This window comes from Caretta caretta, chromosome 5 (genome assembly GCF_965140235.1).
Source record: "Caretta caretta isolate rCarCar2 chromosome 5, rCarCar1.hap1, whole genome shotgun sequence".
NCBI lineage: Eukaryota > Metazoa > Chordata > Testudines > Cheloniidae > Caretta > Caretta caretta.
In genome coordinates, this window is record NC_134210.1 from 76,574,939 (window position 1) to 76,600,113 (window position 25,175).

Below are 25,175 nucleotides of genomic sequence, written 5' to 3' on the forward strand. Positions count from 1 at the left end.
GGAACCTTGCACTTGTTATATTTTGGAGCACTTACCAAATTCAAGTTTGCAATACATGTCCTAATTTCTGTGTCCTCATTGATGTTTTGTAGCACTTCATGATCTCATTATAGTGGTAATGGTTTTGTTCCCCTGGGAATTTCTCAGTTTTATCAGTGCAGTCGCAGGTTCCTCTTTGGAATCTTGTACTGCCCTGACAAATAGCTAAAATACTTTGTAAAGTGATTTCTGCTTTAGAATTGAATGCAGATCAGTCAAAAGAGTCAAACGCTACCTTAGATAGAAAAATCCTCATTCCAAAGCTAAATCTTTTCTATCAGCTGCTTCAATTTGTGTATTTTTGAAATGTGAAAAAGTGCAGGACGGCCCAGCAGATTTGTATCATTGAATGGATGGCAGGTGGGCAAAATAAGACAAGAATTTCAAATTATTTATCTGCACGTCCCTTGGCTGATCTCATCTACTTCAGTGCTGACATACAAAGAAGTAAGTTGCAGCAAATATTCACAAGTCCCTTATGGATCTCTTGTGATCCTTCCTTCGTAAAAAATCAAGTGTAAACATAATAAAGTGCCTGATGTTTTTTCTCATCAACATCCTTATATACGTGTGCAGTCCACATCCCTCTCTAGCATTTCAAGGAGGATAATGGGGTACAAAAGTGTGATTGAGATGAGAACTTGTAGAATCCCCCAATATGGCAAGCTTGATAGAATAAAAAAGAAGCCAAACATGTTAATACTTCTAACATTTTAGTTTTCCGAGTAGACTCAATTAAGGATCCTACTTAGCATATACCACATTATGTTTGCCATTGAGACATTTATGTAATAATCAGATATGGTCTAGTATTTCGCCTTTATGTTTGCAATATGAATTAAAAGTTGAACAAAGGCTTGTACTTACAGAAATATGGATTTTATTTCCTAAATACAGATAGAAGCAAATCTGGGATATCCAGGAGGTAAAGCCAGAATTATTCATAAGGAATCTGACATCATTACTGCTTTTGCAGTCAATAAAGTGAGTATAAAGAAAAGCTAATTTTGCGTGTTAAAATAGACTGGACATTATGCTTCAGACTATTCTTATAGATAGTACTCTTACTGTGTAAGAATATATCACACTTGCCAGCAGTCTGAATATGGCTTGAACTGTCCCAATGTTCCTTCCTCTGTCCTCCTCCCCTGTCACTAGAGGTTAAACTTGCAGCTTCCTTGCTGCACTCAGTGCTCCCACTCCTGTTCTTCATGTCTTACTGAACAGAACATAAGAACGGCCATACTGGGTCGGATTAATGGTCCAGCTAGCTCAGTATCCTGCCTTCCGACCATAGCTGGTGCCAGATGCTTCAGAGGGAATTAACAGAACAGGGCAATTTGGTGTCGCTAGCCTCTGTTTGCCAGAATCTGGGAATGGGCAACAGGGGATGGATCACTTCATGATCACCTGTTCTGTTCATTCCCTATGAAGCACCTGGGATTGGCCACTTGTTTGGCTTCCCCAACATCCTCTGGCAATGAGTTCCACAGGTGACTCTGTGAAGAAGTACTTACTTTTTGGTTGTTTTAAACTTGCTGCCTGTTAATTTCGTTGAGTGACCCTTGGTTCATGTGTTGTGTGAAGGTGTAAATAACACTTTTATTCCCTTTCTCCACACTATTCACGATGTTGTAGACTCACCCCTCAGTCATCTCTTTTCCAAGCCAAACAGTCTGTCTTTCTAACTTCTCTTCATATGGAAGCTGTTCCATACCCTTAATCATTTTTGTTGCCCTTCTCTGTACTTTTTCCAATACTAATGTATCTTTTTTGAGACGGGGCAACCAGAACTGCATACAGTATTCAAGGTGTGGGCCTACTATGCATTTATATAGTGGCATTATGATATTTTCTGTTTTATTATCTATCCCTTTCCTTAGGGATGGGACTGCTCTACCATGTCTCTGAAAATCGCATCTGTGTAACACTCTCCCTTAGCTCCTTCAGTTCAGCCACTCTAATCTCAGGAGCCCATACTTGGTCTCTGAGGGCCATGAGTTGCTTGCATCGAATGCACAGATATGCCACCAGGCCACAAGACAGATAATCTTACACACTTCATTCAGTGCAATAAACTGGATAGCCCACACTCTGCTGCTGGACTTCTGCCTGCATTATTTCTACTCTTCCAATGATCATAGAATCATAGAATATCAGGGTTGGAAGGGACCTCAGGAGGTCATCTAGGTAACCCCCTGCTCAGAGCAGGACTTAATCCCCAACTAAATCATCCCAGCCAGTGCTTTGTCAAGCCTGACCTTAAAAACCTCTAAGGAAGGAGATTCCACCACCTCCCTAGGTAACCCATTCCAGTGCTTCACCACCCTCCTAGTGAAAAAGTTTTTCCTAATATCCAACCTAAACCGCCCCCACTGCAACTTGAGACCATTACTCCTCGTTCTGTCATCTGCTATCACTGAGAACAGTCTAGATCCATCCTATTTGGAACCCCCTTTCAGGTAGTTGAAAGCAGCTATCAAATCCCCCCTCATTCGTCTCTTCTGTAGACTAAACAATCCCAGTTCCCTCAGCTCTCCTCATAAGTTGTGCTCCAGCCCCCCTAATAATTTTTGTTGCCCTCCTCTGGACTCTTTACAAGAAGGATGTGGAAAAATTGGAGTGAGAGGCCCAAAACTGGACACAATACTCCAGATGAGGCCTCACCAATGCCAAATAGAGGGGAATGATCAGTCCCTCAATCTGCTGGCAATGCTCCTACTTATACAGCCCAAAATGCAGTTAGCCTTCTTGGCAACAAGGGCACATTGCTGACTCATATGCAGCTTCTCGTCCACCGTAACCCCTAGGTCCTTTTCTGCAGAATTGCTGCCTAGCCACTTGGTCCCTAGTCTGTAGCAGTGCATGGGATTCTTCCTTCCTAAGTGCAGGACTCTGCACTTGTCCTTGTTGAACCCCATCATATTTCTTTTGGCCCATTCCTCTAATTTGTGTGTGTGTTTTGACAGGGGTGTTGTTGACCAAAGCTTAGAGAACGTTTGTTAGGTGTAGCTGGCTCTCATGCTCCCTCTCCAAGTTTCCCCACAAAATTTCCTAGTTTGCTGCTCCTGTTTGCTACCTCCTCTGGTCGTTTATAAGTTGGCTTTTTAAACCTCTGTTCTCCCTAAACTAATCCTGCCTCCCAACAAAGGAATCAAAAAGGGATTAATGATCAAAGGATAGCAGGCTAGAGCCTTGTTAGGAAGCTGTCAGCTGTGCCTGGCAGGCTTCTAGGCTCAGTAAACAGCCCACCCCAACAAATTCAGCCCAAGAGTCATGTAGTTGCTCCTGTTGCTCCTCGTTCGCCCAGAGGAATCACTTTCTAAACTGCCCTCTTTGCTGCTCCTAGTCACTAGCACAGAGGAGCAGCAGTTGGAGAGAGGAAGAGATGGGTGCTTTACTTTTCCACTCACCCTCAGCAGCAACATCCCCCATCAGGCAAGAGGAAGGGAGGAGTTATAATGGGGAAAAGATGGGGGAAGGATGGTCTTCTTTTGGTCTAACCACCTAACTCTCTTCTGCAGCGGTATTCAACTACATTTTCTGGGGGGGTTAAAGAACACAATGTCCAAATTTTGGCAGGCCAAAGGGCTCTCAGGGTGTTTGCTCTCCAGTGAACCTGCCACTGACCAAGGATCACAACCTTTCAAGAGTGGTGTGCTAGACTGTATTTATTAATTACAAAATAAAAGCTTAAGCATGCCAGTAGACCATACTCAATGAAGTCTTGCAAATAACTATACTAATACACTGTAATGCTAGAAAAACAGCATGCTATTAATATTCTGTTAAAACTTTTAAATTAATATTAGAAGTTAAACTCATAAGAAATAAATGAACATCTAATTTTCCTTTCTTATTGCCTGACATTTTGACACTTGCTTTCACCATCTTTTCTTCTCCCTTGCCCCCCCCCCAAAAAAAAACTTGACTGCATGATGTGTGTAAACTAATGAAGCAATCAATAATTGATGTGCTTTTATGTTGCATAAGCTTCTGATTAAGTGCCTGATTAAAAGTGTACCTCTGCAAGTGGAAATGTATTAACAGTCTAGTTCCAATATGTTTAAACGTAAATGAAAAGTTTCTAAATTAAATACATGGCATGACAGTAAACAGCGAGAAAAGAAACTGAAGTGCATCGTCTCAGCTTCCATCAATTCAGCCCCCAGTCCCCATCTGCCCAACCCACCAAGCGCCCAACCCTGGATAAACTCTGGCTTCTACAGCCTCACTTCTGCTTCTACTGAGGTTCTTCACCTCTCCTTTACCAGGCCAGGAGGACTGCAGTGGGGTCCCTCTCTCCCTTCAAGGTGGGGTGCCAATTGCAGGAGTTCTTCACTCTCCTCCCCAGGTTGGGTTTTACAGGGAGGGAAGGGGGAGGAGCGGACAAGCCATCTCTGCTCACAGGAGAGGTGGGGGGAAGGAAAATGGAGTTGCTCTGAGCTGTAGGGCTCTCTTTGCTCCTCCCGCTTTCCCAGTAAGAAAAGGCTGCAGCCTCCTCTGTTTCTGAGGGGAGAGGGGGAGACCTCTGCTGCTTCCTGAGCAGCTCTGGCTGCTGCTTCCCAAGAGACATGAAGGGACAGCTAATGTTCGGTGATGGGTGAAATGGACGGTCCTCATGGGCTGGATCTGGGCCACAGGCTGTCAATTGAAGAACAGTGCTCTACTGTATAGTGAGAAGGGGGTGAAAGAGAGAATGTGAGAGCGCTTTTGTGTTCACTCAGATACATCTGCAAGGCACTCAGATAGAAATGTTGTTGTATAAGAACTTAAACAGTAACCTATTTAGCCTTCCCCCAAGGAGACCGGTAAGAAGGAACTCAAGCTTCCTAGGAGGAAGGGGCTTATAAATACAGTCACATGAATAGAGAAGGAGTACTTGTGGCACCTTAGAGACTAACCAATTTATTTGAGCATGAGCTTTCCTGAACTACAGCTCACTTCATCGGATGCATACCATGGAAACTGCAGAAGACATTATATACACACAGAGACCATGAAACAATACCTCCTCCCACCCCACTGTCCTGCTGGTAATAGCTTATCTAAAGTGATCATCAAGTTGGGCCATTTCCAGCACAAATCCAGGTTTTCTCACCCTCCGCCCCCCCACACACAAACTCACTCTCCTGCTGGTAATAGCCCATCAGTGGGGTGGGAGGAGGTATTGTTTCATGGTCTCTGTGTGTATATAATGTCTTCTGCAGTTTCCACGGTATGCATCCGATGAAGTGAGCTGTAGCTCACGAAAGCTCATGCTCAAATAAATTGGTTAGTCTCTAAGGTGCCACAAGTACTCCTTTTCTTTTTGCGAAGACAGACTAACACGGCTGTTACTCTGAAACCAGTCACATGAATGTGTACCTTTGCCTGGCAAGCATAAGGGGACAAATTTTCAAAGAGATTTCAGCTCCATCACTGCAACTTTTCCTACACAGTTGTAGACCCAATAGAATGTAGACACCTGTACAATATGCACGCACAAAGGTGTGCACCTGCAAATCGACTAGCTAGATGCTTGTTTTCAAATGATTGTACCAGCAAAAGGACAACAGTAAAATTAAAGGTCCATTCTGGGAAACTGTTGTTTTTAAATTCTTTCTTTTGTAACTGTTTTTCAGGCAAACAGGAACTGCATTGCAATAGCTTCCAGCCATGACATTCAAGAACTAGATGTTTCTGGGATTCTAGCTACACAAATCTACACCTGGGTTGATGATGACGCAGAAGTGGAGGCTAGAGGGTATATTTAGTTCATTTTTATTTGAGTACCTCTTGCAATTTGGTTATAGTTCAACTAACTAATCCATAGCAATTCAATGCTTTATTTCAAAAATCTGTCTTATCATCCCTCTGGTTACTAATGTTGCATTTATAGGTCTGATGACTTCTTGGTTATACATGCTCATGATGACCTGGCAAATGTTCAGGGAACTACACCTTATACACACAGCAATCCTGGCACTCCTATCAACATGCCTTGGCTTGGTAGTACACAGACTGGGAGAGGTGCATCTGTGGTAAGTCACTTGTCAGAGAATAACATTTTAATATCTCTAATGCTTTAAGGTTTGTGTGCCTTTCGTAGTTACTGAATTACGCTTGCACAGCGAGTGAAGTGCATTTCTTACGTAATAATGGCAGAAGCTGGAATTTCCCATTCCTGAAAACGGGGCATACTTCTGCATCTCCCTCATCCACTTCCTCAGAATGCTGATGGTTAATGTACTATACTGATTTCAGATGTACTAACTAGGCAAAAAAGTGTATTAGTTCACATGTAATTAAATGGCTTGACTATGCAAATGATGAAAGAAGCATATATTCAGAGTGAAATGGGAGACCTGAACAAAAACTCTACATCCAGGTTCAAATAATGTCAGCTTAAATGTCTCTGAGTGGTGTCTCAACACTGAACCTGAACATTCTAAAATGTGGATAAGTTTGGATATGGATCAAGATTTTTAACACCTACTTTCAGGAGTGTTTTGATCCAAGGTTTTGAGGTAGCCTGTTAGTGTCTGGATCTGGAGTTCAGAGTAGATCTTGGGGTTTTGATTTATGCCCTCTTTATTCCAGGCTGACCTTAGTTTGAAACAGGCAAGATAGTTTACTAATTTATACGGTACTTTAAAGTGCCTTATTATATGGGGTGTGTGTGTGTGTGATTCTACAGCGATCGCTTCAGTCTGTGTAGGAGTGGTATCACTAAGGTCTAAAAATAGTTCTGTCTAGCCCATCTCATTTTGCAGGATGGCAGACTGTGAGGGTTGGGTGCATGGATTAAACTGGGGGTGGGGGGCATAGAGATTCTAGGATTTATGGGGAAAAAGCATAAGCCAACTGAAAAATTACCAGATAACACATGTATTTACAACTATATACCAAACTGGTATAAACTGGCAATGTTTTATCTTGTAAATTGCCATGCAGCCTAATTCTGTATCAATAAAGTCATCGTTATCTACATTTTAGTAAGTGCTGCAACGTTATGCAGTCTTTACAGAAAGTTTAGTTTAATAACCTCTTTCAGGCTTACAAGAATAAGACATGTAGTCTTTCACCTCCAAGCTCACTGGTTGACATCTGTCCTATAGGTAGTAACAATCAAATGTGGACTTCCATTTGGCTGTTTGGCTTTTCTGAAATACATCGATGCCAGTGCACCCAGTTAAAACATTCAGATATCCACAATCACACCGGGTAGCAATTATGTCTTACTAATAATTTAATGCTGAGCGCCAACAAACATTCATCTCCACCATATGAGACAATCCCTGTGCACCAGGAGTTTGTGTGTTGAGAGGCAATCCTGAGTATCCTTTTTCAGGACACCTTTTTTTAAATAAAAAAACCCTGGCAATTTGATATTTGGTTCATACCAAATGCTAAAAATGTGCTCTTCCAGAAGTATTTTATGAACCCCAGAAAAGATAGCAGAGAGGTGTGTACTCCATCAGAGGCAGGGAAATAATGTGAACATTTCCTTCACATTCATGGCAGAATGTATAGCAAGGGATTTTCAGGAGTCCGCAAGATCTCCCATCAGCACATCACTTGGCACAGAGGCAAAGGACTGAAATGGCATGGTAGTTTATTTAGGAGCACAAATCAATGGGTTTATGCTTCTAAATCCATCAGGTGCCTTTTTGAAAATCTCCCTTTTTTTTTAATCGGGAGCTAACTAAATTGCTTGTTCTCCAGTGGAGGGCCACAAATTACACTATCCAATTCTTTTTCAACCAATCATTATAAAACAACTAAGTAGAAACAAAAGCAAATATATTCCCTCTTAGTATTTTTTTCTTTGTTTACCTCCTTTTTTTACATGCTTCTGCCTCTTGCTTACCTTACGTTATTCAAGAATATTCCAATAAATATAATGGGATCAGAAAGGAATTGGCAAGAAAAGAGGTGTAAGGTTGCAGTCAAAGGAAGGTTTATATTTAGATCTTTAAATCTAAGAAGCAAGAAGCTTACATATACCTGGGTTTATAAAAATTCTGTTAATTAAAATGTGCATTAGTCTTGGGAAAAACTTAAGTTTCCATTCACTTTCACGCACATTTTTAAAAGTGGTATTGCCTTTGTTTTCAGTGGGAATTTAAAAAGGGAAACCAGTCTTTTCCCCTAACTAATTTAATCCAATAGGTTTTTAGTTAATTGTGTAGTTTAACTATCTTTGATTATCTTTTATATTGAACAGCTGATCAAGAAGGCTATTAATAATGTCAGAAGAATGGCTTCCCATCCAACTCTACCTTATTGTAAGTTCATTGCATTAACAGACGTTGTTGTTTTACAATACTTACATAACTATCCTTGTTTCACAATATGTATTACTAATTTATAATAACAGCAAAAGTATATTAAAGATTTTAGAAAACATATATGCTGTGTGCACCTGCTATATAATGAAACCATCACTCTTTTTAAAAAGTTGGGGAAGGATGGGCTTTCGGAAGCTATTTTTCTTAGACCAAATTGGGAATTTATTCCTGTTTCACCTACAATATGCACTAAAACAAAAAAAGAGCAGACAGACTGGGGCCTTAGTGACCTCTAGGCATTACTATGGTACTGCTAAAAGACCACAGGAAACTTTATCAGATTCTTTTTTCCCCTTAGATGAAGCTTGGATTTTCTATTCAAATAGTAGAACAAAAAGTTATTAAAATATATTATTCTATTACAGACTTGACGGGTGCTCAAGATGGTAGTGTGAGAATGTTTGAATGGGGCCATTCACAACAAATTACATGTTTCCGCTCTGGTGGCAACTCAAGGATAACACGAATGAGATTCAATCACCAAGGAAATAAGGTATTATACAGAAATCCTCTCTACCCACTTCGTGGCTGACTTTTTGCAAAACAGTATAAACAGCTATTCTTTGGTGGTTCACTGTGTCAATAAATAACACTATATTCAAATATAATGCATTAAAATACTGGACTCCTTGGACAGCATGACTCTCAAACGCCTTGCTTTTCTGCTATTTACTTTTCAAACACTTTTTTAAAGGAGGTGGGGGAGGCAGACAGCATATCAGCTTGAAGTATGAGCCAGAATAAATACCCTGGAACCCCCTTTGTAATTGCAGAATTAGAACACGTTTTGGTGAGAACCGTGTCGGTTTTAAAAATTAAATTTGTAAAGCTAAAACATAAATTTTACATGCCAAGGTATATCAGGATACAGGTACATAGGAATTGAATATATCTGATCATTTGTTTTAAAAAGCTGTAGTATAAGCACCATTTATCCAGAACTGTTCTGAGGACTGTGCTTCAGTAAGACTTCTTAAGTCAAAGAATAGTGAAAGAAAACTTCTAAGAGACAGTTAAGCCTACACTGCCCCACATTTTCAGGCTACTGAGGTGTGAATAGCTGTGTGCACCGAAATGCTGCACTGTAACTCTCCCATTTGGATGCTGCAGGCTCAAACTAAGATACCTGGTTTGTATTAACATATTCTTTTCAAAGAGGATTATGTTAATTCAAAGTAGGAACCTTTCACTTTGCACCTGCAGAGTCCAGATGCTATTCACAGCCCCATACTCCAAACTGCAGGGCAGTGTAGACAAGCCCTTATGTCTATTAACAGAAGTCATCAATTCAAAAATATCCTTTTTCTGCTTTAGTTGCTGCTGCTTCTTTTCCATAGACACACATAGTAGAAATATCATGTGCATTGAAAATGCTGTAATCCACGTTAGTTGGCGTGCTGCGTCAGGGTTTGGTTCTGGTGCAGTTGCTTTCCAGAGTTAGACTAGGCACACAATGCAAGTGTTTCTGGGAAGATAAAGTTGCTATTTAATATCTGCTGGACTGAAGGGGTAGCAATATAATTTCTCTATCTTAAATACGCCTAGCAAAGTATACATACACGTGTATTATATTGTGTATTAAAAATATACATATAAATTTTCTCTTCAGTTCGGGATTGTTGATGCTGATGGATATATATGTTTGTATCAGACAAACTGGAAGTGTTGCCCACTTACTGGAAGCACACCCAAACCATATCTGGTAAGCTAAAATGTAAACTTGCTGTGCATAAATTTGCTTTGTACTAGGTGGTCTCCTGGCAGCACCAGAAAAGTTAAGAATCCACTAGGATTTTTTTCAGCTAAACTTGTCTTGTTTCTGTTTGGTTGAAATTTAGCAGACAGGTTCTCAATTCATAACCATATTTCTTAATCTGAAGAGAGAGAATGCAAAATCAGATCTAAAATGATTTGGTTATCTTTGATTGCAAAGCAGATACCATGGGAGGTGTCACACTTTTGTCAAGAATGTAAGACCATTGGTAGACTAAGTATAGTATTACAGTCTGAACTCTGAATTTCTTCACTTCAGTTGATTGAAGAACAACCTTTAATGTATTTTTTTATCTTTTAAATAAGCTTTCGTGCTAGTATAAAAGCTAGCTTTGTTTCATGATTACTTCCTAACTGTGTACTGTTATTTTCCAGACGTGGCAGTGTCATAACAAAACAGCCAATGATTTTGTTTTCATCAGTTCCTCCTCTTTGATAGCCACAGCTGGACAGGCTACTGATAACAGGTAAAAACTTGATTCAAGATCATAGTTGGAGGCTAAGTATTAATGAAACAATACTGTTTTTTAATGTTTCTTGCTACTGTGTAGTTTGGGAGTTGGGCAGTTAAGATGGTCACCTACCAACTTGTGATATGGTCGCATCAAATAGAACAGAAGCCCTTTCATCCTTCTTTATAAATGTTTTCGTAAGTGCTGCCATTTTTATAGATTTGAGAGATTGTCCATGCTTCGACTAGCTCAAAACTTGACCCTAAAACTTTTTAAAACATTTTTTTAAACATGACAGAGAAAACAAACCCAGCATGTAGGTGAGTCCAACCACAAGAGAAATTAAATTAATGTGAATCCTGTGCAAGAACAAAGATGAGTGAGTTAACTATACAATATTCATGTGCTCATGTTATATGTATATCTGTAATTCAGCAGTTCTCAGTCAACGGCCCAAGGGCTGCATGTGGCCCAAATAGAACACAGCTGCAGCCAGGTGTTTTTTTTTTTTTGGGGGGGGGGGGGGGGGGGGATGGTCCAGATTCCTGGCTGCCTGGTGCAGCATGGCGGGCGGGGTTAGGGTTGCCGGCCAGCCCTGCATGGCTGGGGTCTGAGGTTGAGGCTGCCAGCTGGCCCTGTGGGGTCAGGGGCAGGCAGCCAGCTGGCCTTGCGCAGATCTGGGGTCAGGGCTGCTGCTGCTGCTGCTGCCCTGCCACCTGGCCCCTGCAGCCCAGGTAAGACATTGTGGGCCACATATGCGGCCCACAATGATAAATAAGTTGAGAACCACTGCTATAATTTAATAAAAATCTCCAGTTGGTGGTTAGTCACATTTTTTTAGGACTAGAATAAGGCTTTAGAAGGATGGTAGTGGAGTTCTTTATAATAGAACACAGTAAACAAATTTAAGTAATGTTGAATGAGCGAGTAATTTTGGGTTTGTCAATCTGAACTTTCATTTTAATTCTACTAATATATTGGAGAATAAAACAGTGTTGTGTGAAATGTTCAGATATTGGCCGCACTATTTCAAATATATGAAGTAAGTCCCTTTTCTCTTCAACCTGTGTTAGTAGTAAAGTCAGTTAAATTAAGTTCAGCATATATTTTTCTTTTTCTTTTACAGAAATATATGTTTGTGGGATACCTTAGTTGCACCTGCAAATAGTTTAGTGCATGGTAAGTAAAAACACAGTAACAAATGTTGTACTTCAAGGGAATACTTTTAAATTATAAATAATTCTGGAGTTTTCTTGTAAGATTTTTAAATCATTACTGTTTTTACTTAATTTTGATGGTCCATACGGATAAATCGTTGTGGCTATCTTCATTAGTTGCAAAATATGTTTATAAACAGTCTTTCATGATAGTGTCTTTCTCCATAGTGTCTAAGTAAATTATTGTGAATGGTGCATTAAAAAATAAAAATATACTGGGCAGGTCCTCAGCTGGTATAAATTATCATAGCTCCATTTCAGTCATAAGAGCGATGTCAGTTTACAGCACCTAAGGATTTGCCCCTCTCTGTGGCAAGCTCTCTTAGTGACTTAACAGTAGAAGGTATCAGTACACAATTCCCTTTCTTGTGTTTTTTTCTTCAAGATGGATTCGGCAACTCCGTACTTATAGTCACCTCAGGGGGTCACGAGCTTATTATATGGGGGGTTGTGAGCTGTCAGCCTCCATCTCAAACCCTGCTTCACCTCCAGCATTTATAATAGTGTTAAATATTTTAAAAAGTGTTTTTTAATTTATAAGGAGGGTCACACTCAGAGGCTTGCTGTGTGAATAGGGTCACCAGTATAAAAGTCTGAGAACCACTGAGAAAAAAGACTTAGGGGAGATAAGTCTCCAGATATGTTAAGGGCTGTTATAAAGAGGACTGCGATTAATTGTTCTCCATGTCCTCTGAAAGTAGTAATGGGCTTAATCTGCAGCCAGGGAGATTTAGGTTAGATAATAGGAAAAACTTCCTAACTATCAGGATAGTTAAGCTCTGGAATAGGCTTTTAAGGGAGGTTGTAGAATCCCAGTCATTGCAGGGTTTTAAGAACAGTTTGGACAAACACTTATCAGGGATGGTCTAGGTTTACTTAGCCCTATCTCAGCACAGGAGGCTGGACTTTATGACCTCTCAAGGTCCCTTCCAGCACTACATTTCTATGATTTTAAATAGGACTTGTCTCACTGCCAGCTCTTCAAACTCAACCTAGAATGAGACCCATTTTTCATAATCTTAGCATCTAATGATAGGGTCCTAATAAGTAGGGCAGGCTTATTTAATATCTAGCAACCATTAACGTTTTTGTCAGCATAGATTCCAAAGCCAGAAGGGACCATTGTGCTCCTCTATTCTAACCTCCTGGATAGCACAGGCCATAGAACTTAACTTCCCCAAATAATTCCTAGAGCAGATCTTTTAGAAAATTATGCAATCTTGATTTATAAATTGTCAGTGATGGTGAATCCACCACAGCCACTGGGTAAATTGTTCCAATTGTTAATTACTCGCTGTCAAAAATGTATGCCTTATTTCCAGTCTGAGTTTGTTTAGCTTCATCTTCCAGCCATTGGATCATGTTACATCTTTCTTTGCTAGATTGAAGAGCCTATTATTAAATATTTGTTTCCCATGCAGGTACTTATAGACTCTGTCATTCCTTGACCTTCTGTTAGACTCAAGGAGCTCAATCTGTTTAGCTTATCACTATAAGGCATGTTTTTTTTATTCCTTTTATCATTCTCATAGCTTTCCAATTTATCAACATCCTTCTTCAATTGTGGGCACTAGAACTGGACACAGTATTACAGCAGTGGTCACACTAGTGCCAAATATAGAGGTAAAATAACCTCTCTATTGCTTGAAAATTCTCTCTTTATGCATTCTCGGATTGCATTACCTCTTTTGGTCACACCATCATATTGGAAGTTCATGTTTAGCTGATAATCCACCATGACTCCCAACTCTTTTTCAGTCACTGCTTCCGAGGCTGGAGCCCCCCATCCTATAAGTATGACTACATTCTTTGTTCCTAGATGTATACATTTACCTTTAGTATTACCTTTGTATTAAAATGCATATGGTTTGCTTGCACCCAGTTTACCAAGCGATCCCGATTACTCTGAATCAGTGACCTGTCCTCTTCATTATTTATCATTCCCCCTATTTTTGTGTCATCTACAAACTTCATCAGTGATGATTTTATGTGTTTTGCTGATAAACAGCATAGAGCCGAGAACCAATCCCTTTGAAACCCCACTCAAAACAAACCCATTTGATGATGATTCCCTGCTCACAATTACATTTTGAGACCTATCAGTTAGTCAGTTTTTAATCCATTTCATGTATGCCATTCTAATTTTTTAATTTAAATGTTGTGCGGCACCAAGTCAAAGTATATTACATCAACACTTTACAATTTTTGCTGATAAAGGTAAATCTCATTTTAGAAAAAGATACCGAATTAGTTTGACAGGATCTATTTTCCATAAACTCATCTTGATATGCATTAAGAATGTTACCCTCCTTTAATTCTTTATTAATCAAGTCCCGTATCAGCTGCTGCATTATCTTACCCAGGATCAATTTTAGGGTGACAGACCTATATTTAGCTGGGTCCTCCCATTTGACCTTTTTAAAAATTGGCACATTAGCCTTCTTCCAGTCTTTTGAAACTTCCCAATGTTCCAAGACTTATTGATAAACAATATTAATGGTCCAGCAAGCTCCTTACCAAGCTATTTTAAAACTCTTGGATGCAAGTTATTTGGACCTGCTGATTTAAAAATGTCTAGCTCTAAGTAGCTTCTGTTTAACATCCTCCAGAGATACCAGTAGAATGGAAAGAGTGTTGTTAACATATGATGAGACTCTATCATCTGTTTTGTCCCCAAATACAGAACAGAAATATTTAACACTTCCGCCTTTTCTGCATTATTATTGATAATTCTACCATTTCCATCTAGTAATGGACCAATACCACTGTCCCAATTTTTTTTGTTTCTAAAATATTTTAAAAACTCCTCCTGATTGCGCTAACTCTGTGGGGCATACATTCCTCCTTGTATCCCTTTGCTTCCCTTATCAATTTTCTACAATTCCAAGCTTCTGATTTATATTCATTACTATCAACTTTTTACCATTTGTTATACATGTATTTTTATAGCTGCTTTCACGTCCCCTCTGTACCAGACTGGCTATTTAATCAGCACAGCCTTTTTCCTTAATTATGGGATTGTTGCTTTTGGGACATCTAGTAAGGTGTTCTTAAATTAATCCCAATTATGGTTCAGATTTTTCTGTTTTAAATTCTTCCTCCCAGCTGTTTGGCTCATAATTGTTTCAGCTTTGTGAAATTCTGCATCAAGTGTATATGTATATATTACTGGCCTGGATTATTAAAGCAGCAAGCATATATATTATTGGTCTGAACTTGATTCTGTTTGCACATTATAAATATGATCACACATGCCATGATCACTTGTACCTTAGCTACCACTAATTTTAATTCTGTGATCAATTTCTCTTAAACTGTTAGGACAAGATCTAATAAAGAATTCACCCTGTGTTGATTGTAGTATTTTTTGAAGTAGGAAGGTGTCATCTATGATGTTTAGACATTCCAAGGATGTTTTAGTACTGGCAGCATGAGACCTCCAGCATGTGTCACTCAGATTGAAGTCTTCTGTGATCACGCATTTTTCCCCATATCTAATTCATTTATTTCCTATATAGATAGGTGTGTAAGGAGGCAGTCATCTTGTTCCCTAGTGTGATTTGGTGGTCTGTGGCAGACACTAATACCCCACCTTATATGTTTTCTGTTAGGACATTGATCTGTTAGCATTCAAGATAATTTTCTTCTGAGTTATCAGTGACTTAAACAGGTAATGACATTTTTGACAGAGTGCCACTCCCACTTCCCTTTTGCCCACTCAGTCCCTCTTAAATAGGTTATAACTGTTCTCTTTAACACTCCAATAGTGCAAATCGGCCATCAGGTTTCAGTAATAGCAATTAGATGAAATTTGTGCTCATAAATGAGCAATTCCAATTCCTTTTGTTTGTCTTACCCAGGCTGCGAGCAGTGGTGTATAGGCAATTCAGGAATTCCTCTTCATGTCCTTTTCTTCCTTGATTAGCTTTGTTCTCAACTCAGTTTTGCTGAATGCTTGTATCTTCCCTCTTTTTATCCTCTCCTTTTGCTATTAGTTTAATGTTTCTTAACTACGCTAGCCAGCTTCTCCCTGAGGAGATTGAGCCCTTCTGTTGAGATAGAGGCCATCAAAACTATACTGTCCCAATATGAACAGTGAGCAAATGTGCTGAGTAAAGTGGTGCCCGTTAACATAGCTACTTCTCAAACTGGAACTCTAAAGATCACACTTGCCATATTTTTTTTAAAATATGTGCTGCATCTTTATTTTCATACACTGTCCAATCCTATACCGTTTAAACTATACTTCAGCTAAAGTGGCACTTAGCATGAGCTCCACTTCAAGTGATGGTCCCGATGTGCATTCTGCTGTGCGTGCACATGCCCTCCATATGCCTGAGACTAGAAAAGTGTTGCTAGCAGTGTCCATTTGTCCGTGCCTGTGACCTTCTCCTTCTTTTGCACTGAACTAAGGGCATAAGGGGCAGTGCAGGCCTTCTCCAGTTCCTTTCTACCTCCTCATGATCAGAGAGAACCCTTCAATGTCCATAGCATTTTCTATGGTCCTTAACATGTTACCTGTAAATAATGGTAAACAGTCTTTTTTTTACTTTCTAAATAGTTCTTTGTTAGGATAGTTTTAGGGATGGGTGGAAGTCTCCCTGTATTGCCCCTATACAAGGTGACTATTGTGCCCAAGAGCCTGAGATTCAAGAAAGATGTCTCCTGCCCCCAGGCTTTCCCAGCCAATGATAACCACTTAAAGTGCCTCAATTGCCTTGTGCAAACTCATGTCCCCTTGAAGGGCAGCATTTGCTGATTCTTCTGCAGCAGAACTTGCCAAGGCCATGAGTATGCCTTCAGATTCATTATGGTTTGCACAATGAGGCCCCAGGCTCAGCAGCCCCCCTTGTACAACAGGCAGAGGTACTGAGAAGCGCACTTCCAAGCACGGTGGCCTCTTCCTTGACACCATCAAAGCTGGATGAGACTCCATGACCTGCTGCAGGAGGATCAGAAGCTCAGAAGGGGCAAGGTACCAATCTCCTGGCTCCAAAGAGCAAGAGTGCTCTGAGATGGGCACCATCTGCAGGAGTGGGATCTACCATAATAGTGACAAAAAAGAATGCCCAAGCATCTCCTACACCACTAGTATTGTCGTGCTCTGATAAGGAATCATTAGCTTCCCCACAGCGTGCAAACTTCTCTAGCCTTGCAGGAGAACAGAGAACAAGTGTGCACAGGAGGGGATTGGGGGGTGTCCCCTTTATTCTCCTCCCACTGGATAAGTCATTAATCACAGGTGCCTCCTTGTTAAGGTGGGGCACCCATCTAGTTGAGTATACAGCACAAGGGATGTGGACTCCCAAGAGTCTCGGATCACATAAACCACCTAATAATGTGTGCAGTCTACTAAGCCTGCAAACTATTCCTACCACTCATACAAATGCTACATATTCAAGTGATGTCCGACAACATGACAAGCATACATCAACAAACAAGGATGAGTGAGCTCCATCTCTCTAGAAGATGTCAGTCTTTGGAACTGGTCAGTGTTGACCACCAAATCACGCTGTAGGCAGTGCATCTTCCAGGGACACACAACACATTGGCAGACAGCTGCACTAGACACTTCCCCGAGGACTGCAAATGGAAGCAACATGATTCCATAGTGCAGAGCATATTTCAACAATGGGGGGAAGGGAGGGGAAAGGTGGTTAGGTCTTGGGATCTGTTTGTGCATTATTTGTTCTCTTAAGACAAAATCTAATGTTCTGAGGGGCTTAAAGTCAGGGCTCCGGAGAGATGTACTACTTGTTGGTCAGGACAACTAACACGTGCCTCTCAAACCAACCATTTTGCCTCAGGTTCTCGGGAAGATCAAGCAAGATGGATCAGTGGTCCTCCTGATTGCCCAGGCTATTCTGGTTCCCCAACATCCTTCAACATCTGCATGCCATTCATCAGTATCCAGTCCTCCCTTGACCTATTGCCTGACCTATTGACCCAGCATAGGGAGCAAGGTCAGGCACCCCAGTCAGGCTTTCCTCCACCTGACAGCCTGGCATTTGGGTGGGTGCTGAACCTAAAAAGGACATGTTTGAAAGCAGTTCAGGCCATCCTTAACAATAGAAGGAAGGACTCCACTAGAAAATGCTACTTAGTTAAGTAGAAAAGGTTTTTTGTCTGGTGTCAACATTGCCAGGTAACCCTGAGGATTCTGAGATCCATAACTTATTGGAATATCGTCTTTCCTTTTAGCTTCCTCTGGGTACACTTAGCAGCTGTCAGTGCCAGTCATCCTCCAAATGATAATCACTCCTTTTTCACCCATCCTGGGATGACTATTTCCTGAAAGGCCTATTCCATCACAGGATCTCAACCTGATCCTCTCAGCATTAAGGCATCTGTTTGAACTCCTGGCCTTGTGCTCTTTGACCCACATGTCTGTGAAGATTGCTTTTCTGCCGGCCATCACCTCAGCAAGAAAAGGATGAGAGCTGGGAGCCCATATGGCTGATCTACCGTACAGTATTCCATAAACACAAAGTTTCTTTGACTTCACCCTCAATTTATTCCAAGAGTAATCTCAGATTTTTGTCTGAATCAAACAATTCAGTTACCTGTCATCTTTCCAAAGCTGTATGTTACCAGGGAGGACTGGAGACTTAATTCTCTAGTTGTCCATCAGGCTCTGGTGTTCTACCTACAAAAAGAACAAAATATTTCAGGAAATAGACTTTTTATATCTTTTGCTGACCTGATAAAAGGCAAAATATTCTGTTCGTCAAAGTGGATTTCAGGCTGCACTGCATTCTGTTGTGTTACAAATTAACAGACACTCCCTTCCTTAAGGTGTGAGAGAGCCTACTCAACTAGTGCCAAGGCTGCTTTAGTAGTCTCACTGTGATGTTCCTCTCACTGAAATTTGTAAAGCAGCAACACGGGCTTCCGTTCATACCTTTACAAGATGCTATGTCCTGGTGCAAGCTTTGGCAGCTGACTCATCTTTTGGCATAGTAATTCTCCGGTCATCGATACCACAGAGGTCCTCACACCCTCCTCCTCTTCAGTGAATATTGTTTCAGTCACCTACCGTGGAAAACACATATAGACCATCATTTGAAGAAAGAGAAGTTAGTTACTTTGTACAGTAACTGGAGTTGTTCAAGGTGTGTGTTCCTCATCTGTGTTTCACTGTGATGCTCTCCTTCCCCTCTGCTTCTGATCCTTTAGTAATAGAAAAGGAACTGGTCGGGTCCATGCCTCCCCTTTATGATTTTAGTTTGGAGCATGAGGAGGAGGGCACAGGCATGGGCCAATTGAAGCTGCTAGCAAAAATGTTCCAGTATCCAGTGCACAGAACACAACACATCCACAGTGGACTACATACAGGAACCACACGATCTCAAAGAATTCCAGTTAGTTACTGTACCAGATAAGGACATTTTTTTTGATGGTGGGGGGGTACATTTTCACTGGTCAGTTTCATTAATGCTATTCAGTGGTGGGCTGCAGCAGATCTGACAAGAATCATGTCAGTTTCTTTCAGCAGCTGCCAGGGAATCTGGAGAGCATATTTTATTTCAGAAACAGCATGTTTTGGTGTTTCTGAAATGAAATTGTTCAGAATTTCCAGTCTGCTGGAAATTTTGGAAAACTTGGTTTCAGTCCATGAAATAGACACTCAAGAGTTTTGGCCAGCACTACTGATTACTGTCATCTTCCTTCTCGGACTGCAGTCCTGATAAGGTTCAAGCACCTCTTGTTTACCAATTCTGGTTACAAAAGAACAGGAACAATATTCAAGGAAACAAAGGCAGCAGCTTTAAAATAATTAAAGGAAATATGTTTAACAGTGCACAAGTAGTCTGTAGAACTCATTGTCACAAGATATCGAGACTAAATTTAACAGGATTGAAAGAAAGATTAAACATTTATATGGATATCCTCTAGCATTACACTAGCAAGGATTAAAAAGTTTTTTGGGGAAAGAGGAAACCCTCATGCTTCAGGACATAAGACAACCTATAACTAGAAGGGGTAAGAGAAACTTTCCCTGTGGGCAGGTTATTTCTTAACTGTGTACTGCAGGGTTTCTTGTGCCTTTCTTAGAAGTATCTGTAACTGGCCGCTATCATAGATAGGAATTGTTGTGCTGGATCAGATCACTACTCCATCTAATTCAGTAACCTGTTCCTGTTGCTATTGTGTTAAACCATTAGTGCTGAAGAGGAGGCTAAAGCTAATGTATTATGTTCTCTAACGTCCTTTGTTTTGTATTTTAGCTTTTATCTGCCATGATAGTGGAGCAACTGTGCTAGCATATGCTCCAAAACATCAGCTTTTAATATCAGGAGGCAGAAAAGGCTTTACTTGTATACTTGATCTTCGCCAAAAGCAACAACGACAGCTATTCCAGAGTCATGATTCTCCAGTTAAAGCAATTGCTGTGGATCCTGCAGAAGAATACTTTGTTACAGGATCTGCAGAAGGCAATATAAAGGTAACTTTAATTTGGTGGGACAAGGCATTGTATAATTTTTTCATACTAAGTATTTGCAAAATTATAATCCTCTTTAAAAATATTCAACTAGAATTTTTCATTGCCAGGGAAATGGATCATTCAGTAGGTCTTAACTTTTGCATTTCCTGACTTCAGTGTTTAACTGTGCAACCTTGATGTTACCTTAATGGCATTTTTATACTTAAATATTTATCAGAATATTAGTGATTGAAAATGAAGACCAAGTATGAATGTGCCATTACTGTAAAAAAGATGAAAAACATCTGATCAAGCTAGGTGGTCTGAGTTTTCATTAATGATTTTCAGTGAGTTGAGAAAGCATAAACATTACTGATTATTTGTTTTAATAATTTTCAGGTATGGAGTTTATCTACCTTTAATCTTCTTCACACTTTCATCAATGAGCATGCTCGACAGTCAATCTTCAGAAACATTGGGACAGGGGTCATGCAGATTGAGACAGGACCAGCAAATCACATATTCTCCTGTGGAGCTGATGGAACAGTAAAAATGAGAATCCTGCCTGATCAATTTAGCCCAGTAAATGAAGTGTTGAAAAATGAAGTGAAATTTATGCTCTGATATTTGTCAATACTGTGTGTAACTTTTCTGATATTTTTCATGGAAATGCCAACAAATGTCATGTACCAATGATATTTTTACAATTGGTGCCACAAAGATTTTTGCTTTCCTGTGTTCATATTTATTTCCTGGAGCTTAAGTCCGTGATGCCTTAAAGATTAACAAAGTCCTTCAGATTTGGATTATATTGCCTAATGTAGGAATCATAGATGACTCTGTAAAATATATATTATATATATTTATAATATATGTGCACACACAATATGTTGCTGAAATGTTTTTTTTTCCCCTTTTGTGGTAACCTCTCTGTTCAGAGCTTTTCTCACACTGAACACTTAGCCTTCTCCCAGGCCAGGTCCAGATGGAAACCTTATAGCACGATACCCCTTTACTCTGACAACTGTCTCCCTACAAATTTTTACTCTTTGGCAGCCATGGATAAGTGTTTGCCCCTGTCTAGAAAATAAGCAAATCTCCGCCTCTGAAGCAGATGCTTATGCCATAGAAGGAACTGGCCCCTGGGACACTGATATGATGAACCACGATCACCCTCCCATTTGTGGAATCCAAGCTGGTTACCTCCGCAACTCACCTGAGCCCTTTTTCTCTCACCAAGGTATAAGAAACTGAAGGATATTCCATAACTTGGGTTTTCTATGCTATAGCTTGAAACACTGTCAGCAGAATGGCAGTCTTACCTTTAAAAAAGCCTATATTTTTAACCCTGAACTCCCCCTTTTCAAAATATGCAAATACATGGATATCTTCCTAATAAAACTGTATAAAGATTACATGTGTGAAGCTTTAATCTTGACTAGACAAACTACAGACAGGTGTGTATAGGATAAGAAATTAGAATTTATCTTTAGATAAAGGGTATTTATTTAAGTAACTGTAAAGAGAGGAAGCAACTTAAATATTTTGCATTTTTTCCAGTGAGACTTTTGTATTTAGCCAAAAGATGCTGAATTTGTTTCCAGTACTTGTCTATCTTTCTAAGCACCTTTAAAAAGAAAAAAGCAAATAAAAATACAAGAGCGAAGTACTTGACCTTAGTTGTATAAAATAGACTGTAGATTTACAAATTATATTAAAAATCAAAGAAATGTATTGAAGATATTGGGGATTTTTCTTTTGCCAAAATGTAAAATAGCATAACCTAAATACCTGACCAAAATATTAAAAATGCACAAGCCTTTGAATCTTTTTTAACAAGCTAACACTGTTTCTGAAATCATTTTTCTGTTACTTTTCCTGACCTATTCCAAAAATGTAGAAATTTATAATTTGACTAGATACGAAGCTGTTTAGTTACTCAAATGAAAATGGTATATTATTTTGTTAAGATACATTGTAAAATACAGCAACAAAGCAAGGAACAATATTTCATGTAAAATAAACTTGTCCGATTGAGGGGATAAACAAAGCATAGAAATGAAGGGCTTGTAAAATAAACTTTGTAATATTCTCAGGATACTTTTAAGAGTAGAATTGTCTAAAAATTTTGTAAATTGTATTATAGTTTTAAATGTATGTTTAGCAAATTGCCATGTGAACACTAAGATGGTTTTTATGCACATAACCTGAATTTACAAATTGTGCAATACAGCAATTTTTTTTTTTTTTTTTGTGCTATGGAGAAACCTGTGACAGCATTTCAAAATTATTACAGCTGTTTAATATAGGGAAGAATAATTAAAGTTTCACTAACATTTTGTTCATGTCTTGAGACTAAGTTTAAAGTACAGTGACAGAACGGAAGTGGCTGGCTTAAAATGGCACCGTCTTACTCACTAGATCTGTGTGCATTATTATATCTGCTTAGTGACCAATATATTGGTAATACTTATTCCTGTTAGAATCACAAAGCCCACATAGCTATCAGTGGCTCATGCATTAACACAATTAAAACCCTGATCTTGTAAATGCTTAGGCATGTAAATAATTTTACATCCCCACTGAATTAACTGAGATTACTCAACTGTGCATAATTAAGTATTTTCACCATTTGGGCCTAAATTTCATTTGCAGAATTTGTTAATTGCAAACCAGAATAATGTAATTTAACTTTTCAGATTTCCAGCTCAGTTAAGTGCATTGGCAATTTGGGAAAGCCATCCTTTCACTTGTAAACTGAGCAGATTTGATATAGAAGTCATTCAGATGTTGAACTTCACTGTCACTTTAGTCATCTTTCTGAGCAGAACTGCACTTTTTTCCTTCAGTTTACTTGGCAAACCTATGTGCTTATACCAGAAAAGCAATGTCTGGGAACAAATGAGTATTTTCAGTGAAGTTTATAATTATTGTAAGCTAATAAACATTAAATTATGTAAAAACATGATGTATTTACCAGATGCATAATCTTTAAAATAAATGACCATGCAGAGACTCAACCTTTTAGAATGCCATTGTTGCAACTACTTTTTATAGATCATACATTTCATGATATCTGACAATTTCAATAAGTAATTTGTGTGTGTTGGTAACAAAGTGAGTTGTCTTTTGGTGTATTTGTGCCTTTTAAAAAGGAACACTGTCAACTTAAAATCTAGTCAATATGAAAAATTGAGTTAAAAGCAGTTTCGGTGACTACTTCTGGTCTTGACACACACACGCTAATTTTTGTGCTTTTACAATCACTTTTTTCAATTTTTCTCTTGTGGCTTTGTAAGGAACCTAATCAACAGGAAACTAATTACAGTTAGATAATTGTACACAAAGCGGTGTCACATGCACAAATGAAGCAAAAAGTGTCCTGTTTCGGTATTTACAGTTAATATAGGTGTGGTTTTAAAGTTAGTCAATTTTAAGTCAGAAGCGTGGGATCAATTTTTTAAATTTAGGTTGTGAATTGTAGTATTTAACGGGATCACATCCTTGTGTTGCTACCCAATCCAGTTCTGTTTTATGATCCAAACTAGTTTTGCACTATTGCCTTCTAATTGATTTGGAAGCCAAAACCCTCTTGATTATCTACTCACATTCTGAGATAGGGTCACATGTAAAACAGAAAACCATGAGGAGCTACCTGAAGCTGCATACCTGTAGAGCAAAAGATGCTGTCTGAAGGATATTTGTATTTATTATACATTAATGTGGCATTTGAGAGATTTTCTTGTTCTGCATTTTAGGAAGCTCAGCTGCTAATCATAGGAAATGAATATTTAGAACAATATTGAGCAAATATTGGGGTGCCCTTGAATTTGAAATGTTATGTACCACCATCTTATTTTAAGTGTAAAGGAAACTGCAAATTATACTGTACCTGTCAATCCTTATAAAAAGAGGGTGACAGTGTTCAAAGGGCACAGAATCACAGCCGGAACATGGTCAAAGGGTAGGAGACTAAGTATTTTATTTTTACTAGAAATAGCCAGGTCACTTCTAAATCACAGATTCAGCATATTGAACAAATAACTTTCTGAAAAATAAAAAAAATGTAATTTTCTTGCTCCCTTTCTTCTTCTTGCCCTAAAATCCATTTTTGTTTGTAACTAGATACTGCTTTTCTTTTGCTCATATTAACTAAAGAAACACTTCAGTTTTTTTTAATATATTTTTCTTTGTACATTGCCACCATGCAACTCGCCTTCTATCCTTATTCTGTATATCTGCCTTTTTTCTCCCACCTTTTCACACACTTTATCTGTTACTGCACTGATTTCTTTCTACTATCTATTCTCCTCCTCCCCAACAATCATGCCTTTCAACCTGCCAAGGTCCAAATGTAGAACATCAGAAGATGCCCAAAATGACATAACATTGATGCAAGAGACTTCAACTCATGTGAGATTCATTCCTGTTGTGTAAATAACTATATAATCTTTAATTCTGAGGTAATTACCCAATAAATGGAGACACCAAGTTTCACCAACTGTAAAGTTTGTAACTTTACAGCAGTGATTCTCAAACATTTGTACTGGTGCTCCCTTTCACATAGCAAGCCTCTGAGGGCAACCCCCCCACCTCCCCAAATAAATTTAAAACACTTGATATATTTACCACCAGCAAAACAGGGTTTGGGGTGGAGGCTGACAGTTCGCGACCCCTGCATTTGAGAATTTTTGCTTTAGTGCCTTCCCTCCAAAATTAAGTACAGTTGGGGTATGCTCAACCTCTCAGCCATAGATTCCATTTCTATAAAACTAATCTAGTTCACAGAGATTTTATATGTAGAACAGTTTGAGAACCATGACAGAAAGACAATATAGACTCACAGAATAAACTATCCCTCCTATTCCACGTGTGGGGGCAAGCAAGGATTTCCAAAAACACATTCTCAACTTTGTTACCCTTTCGTCCGCTCCCT

At 39.2% G+C, this 25,175-nt stretch overlaps 1 protein-coding gene across 3 annotated transcripts in view; it reads left to right on the plus strand.

The window, feature by feature from the left end:
• DMXL1 (Dmx like 1) overlaps positions 1-23,259 on the plus strand; it is a 143,557-nt gene extending 120,298 nt beyond the window's left edge. For all 3 annotated transcript variants that reach the window (XM_048850824.2, XM_048850819.2, XM_048850822.2), the window contains 10 exons: positions 937-1,023; positions 5,664-5,785; positions 5,921-6,062; positions 8,249-8,309; positions 8,738-8,865; positions 9,982-10,074; positions 10,521-10,612; positions 11,724-11,776; positions 20,043-20,260; positions 20,639-23,259. In XM_048850824.2, coding sequence (XP_048706781.2) covers positions 937-1,023; positions 5,664-5,785; positions 5,921-6,062; positions 8,249-8,309; positions 8,738-8,865; positions 9,982-10,074; positions 10,521-10,612; positions 11,724-11,776; positions 20,043-20,260; positions 20,639-20,863 — 1,221 coding nt within the window. In that variant the 3' untranslated portion in view covers positions 20,864-23,259. The remainder of the gene's footprint in view (positions 1-936; positions 1,024-5,663; positions 5,786-5,920; positions 6,063-8,248; positions 8,310-8,737; positions 8,866-9,981; positions 10,075-10,520; positions 10,613-11,723; positions 11,777-20,042; positions 20,261-20,638) is intronic.
• The last annotated feature ends 1,916 nt before the right edge of the window (positions 23,260-25,175 follow it).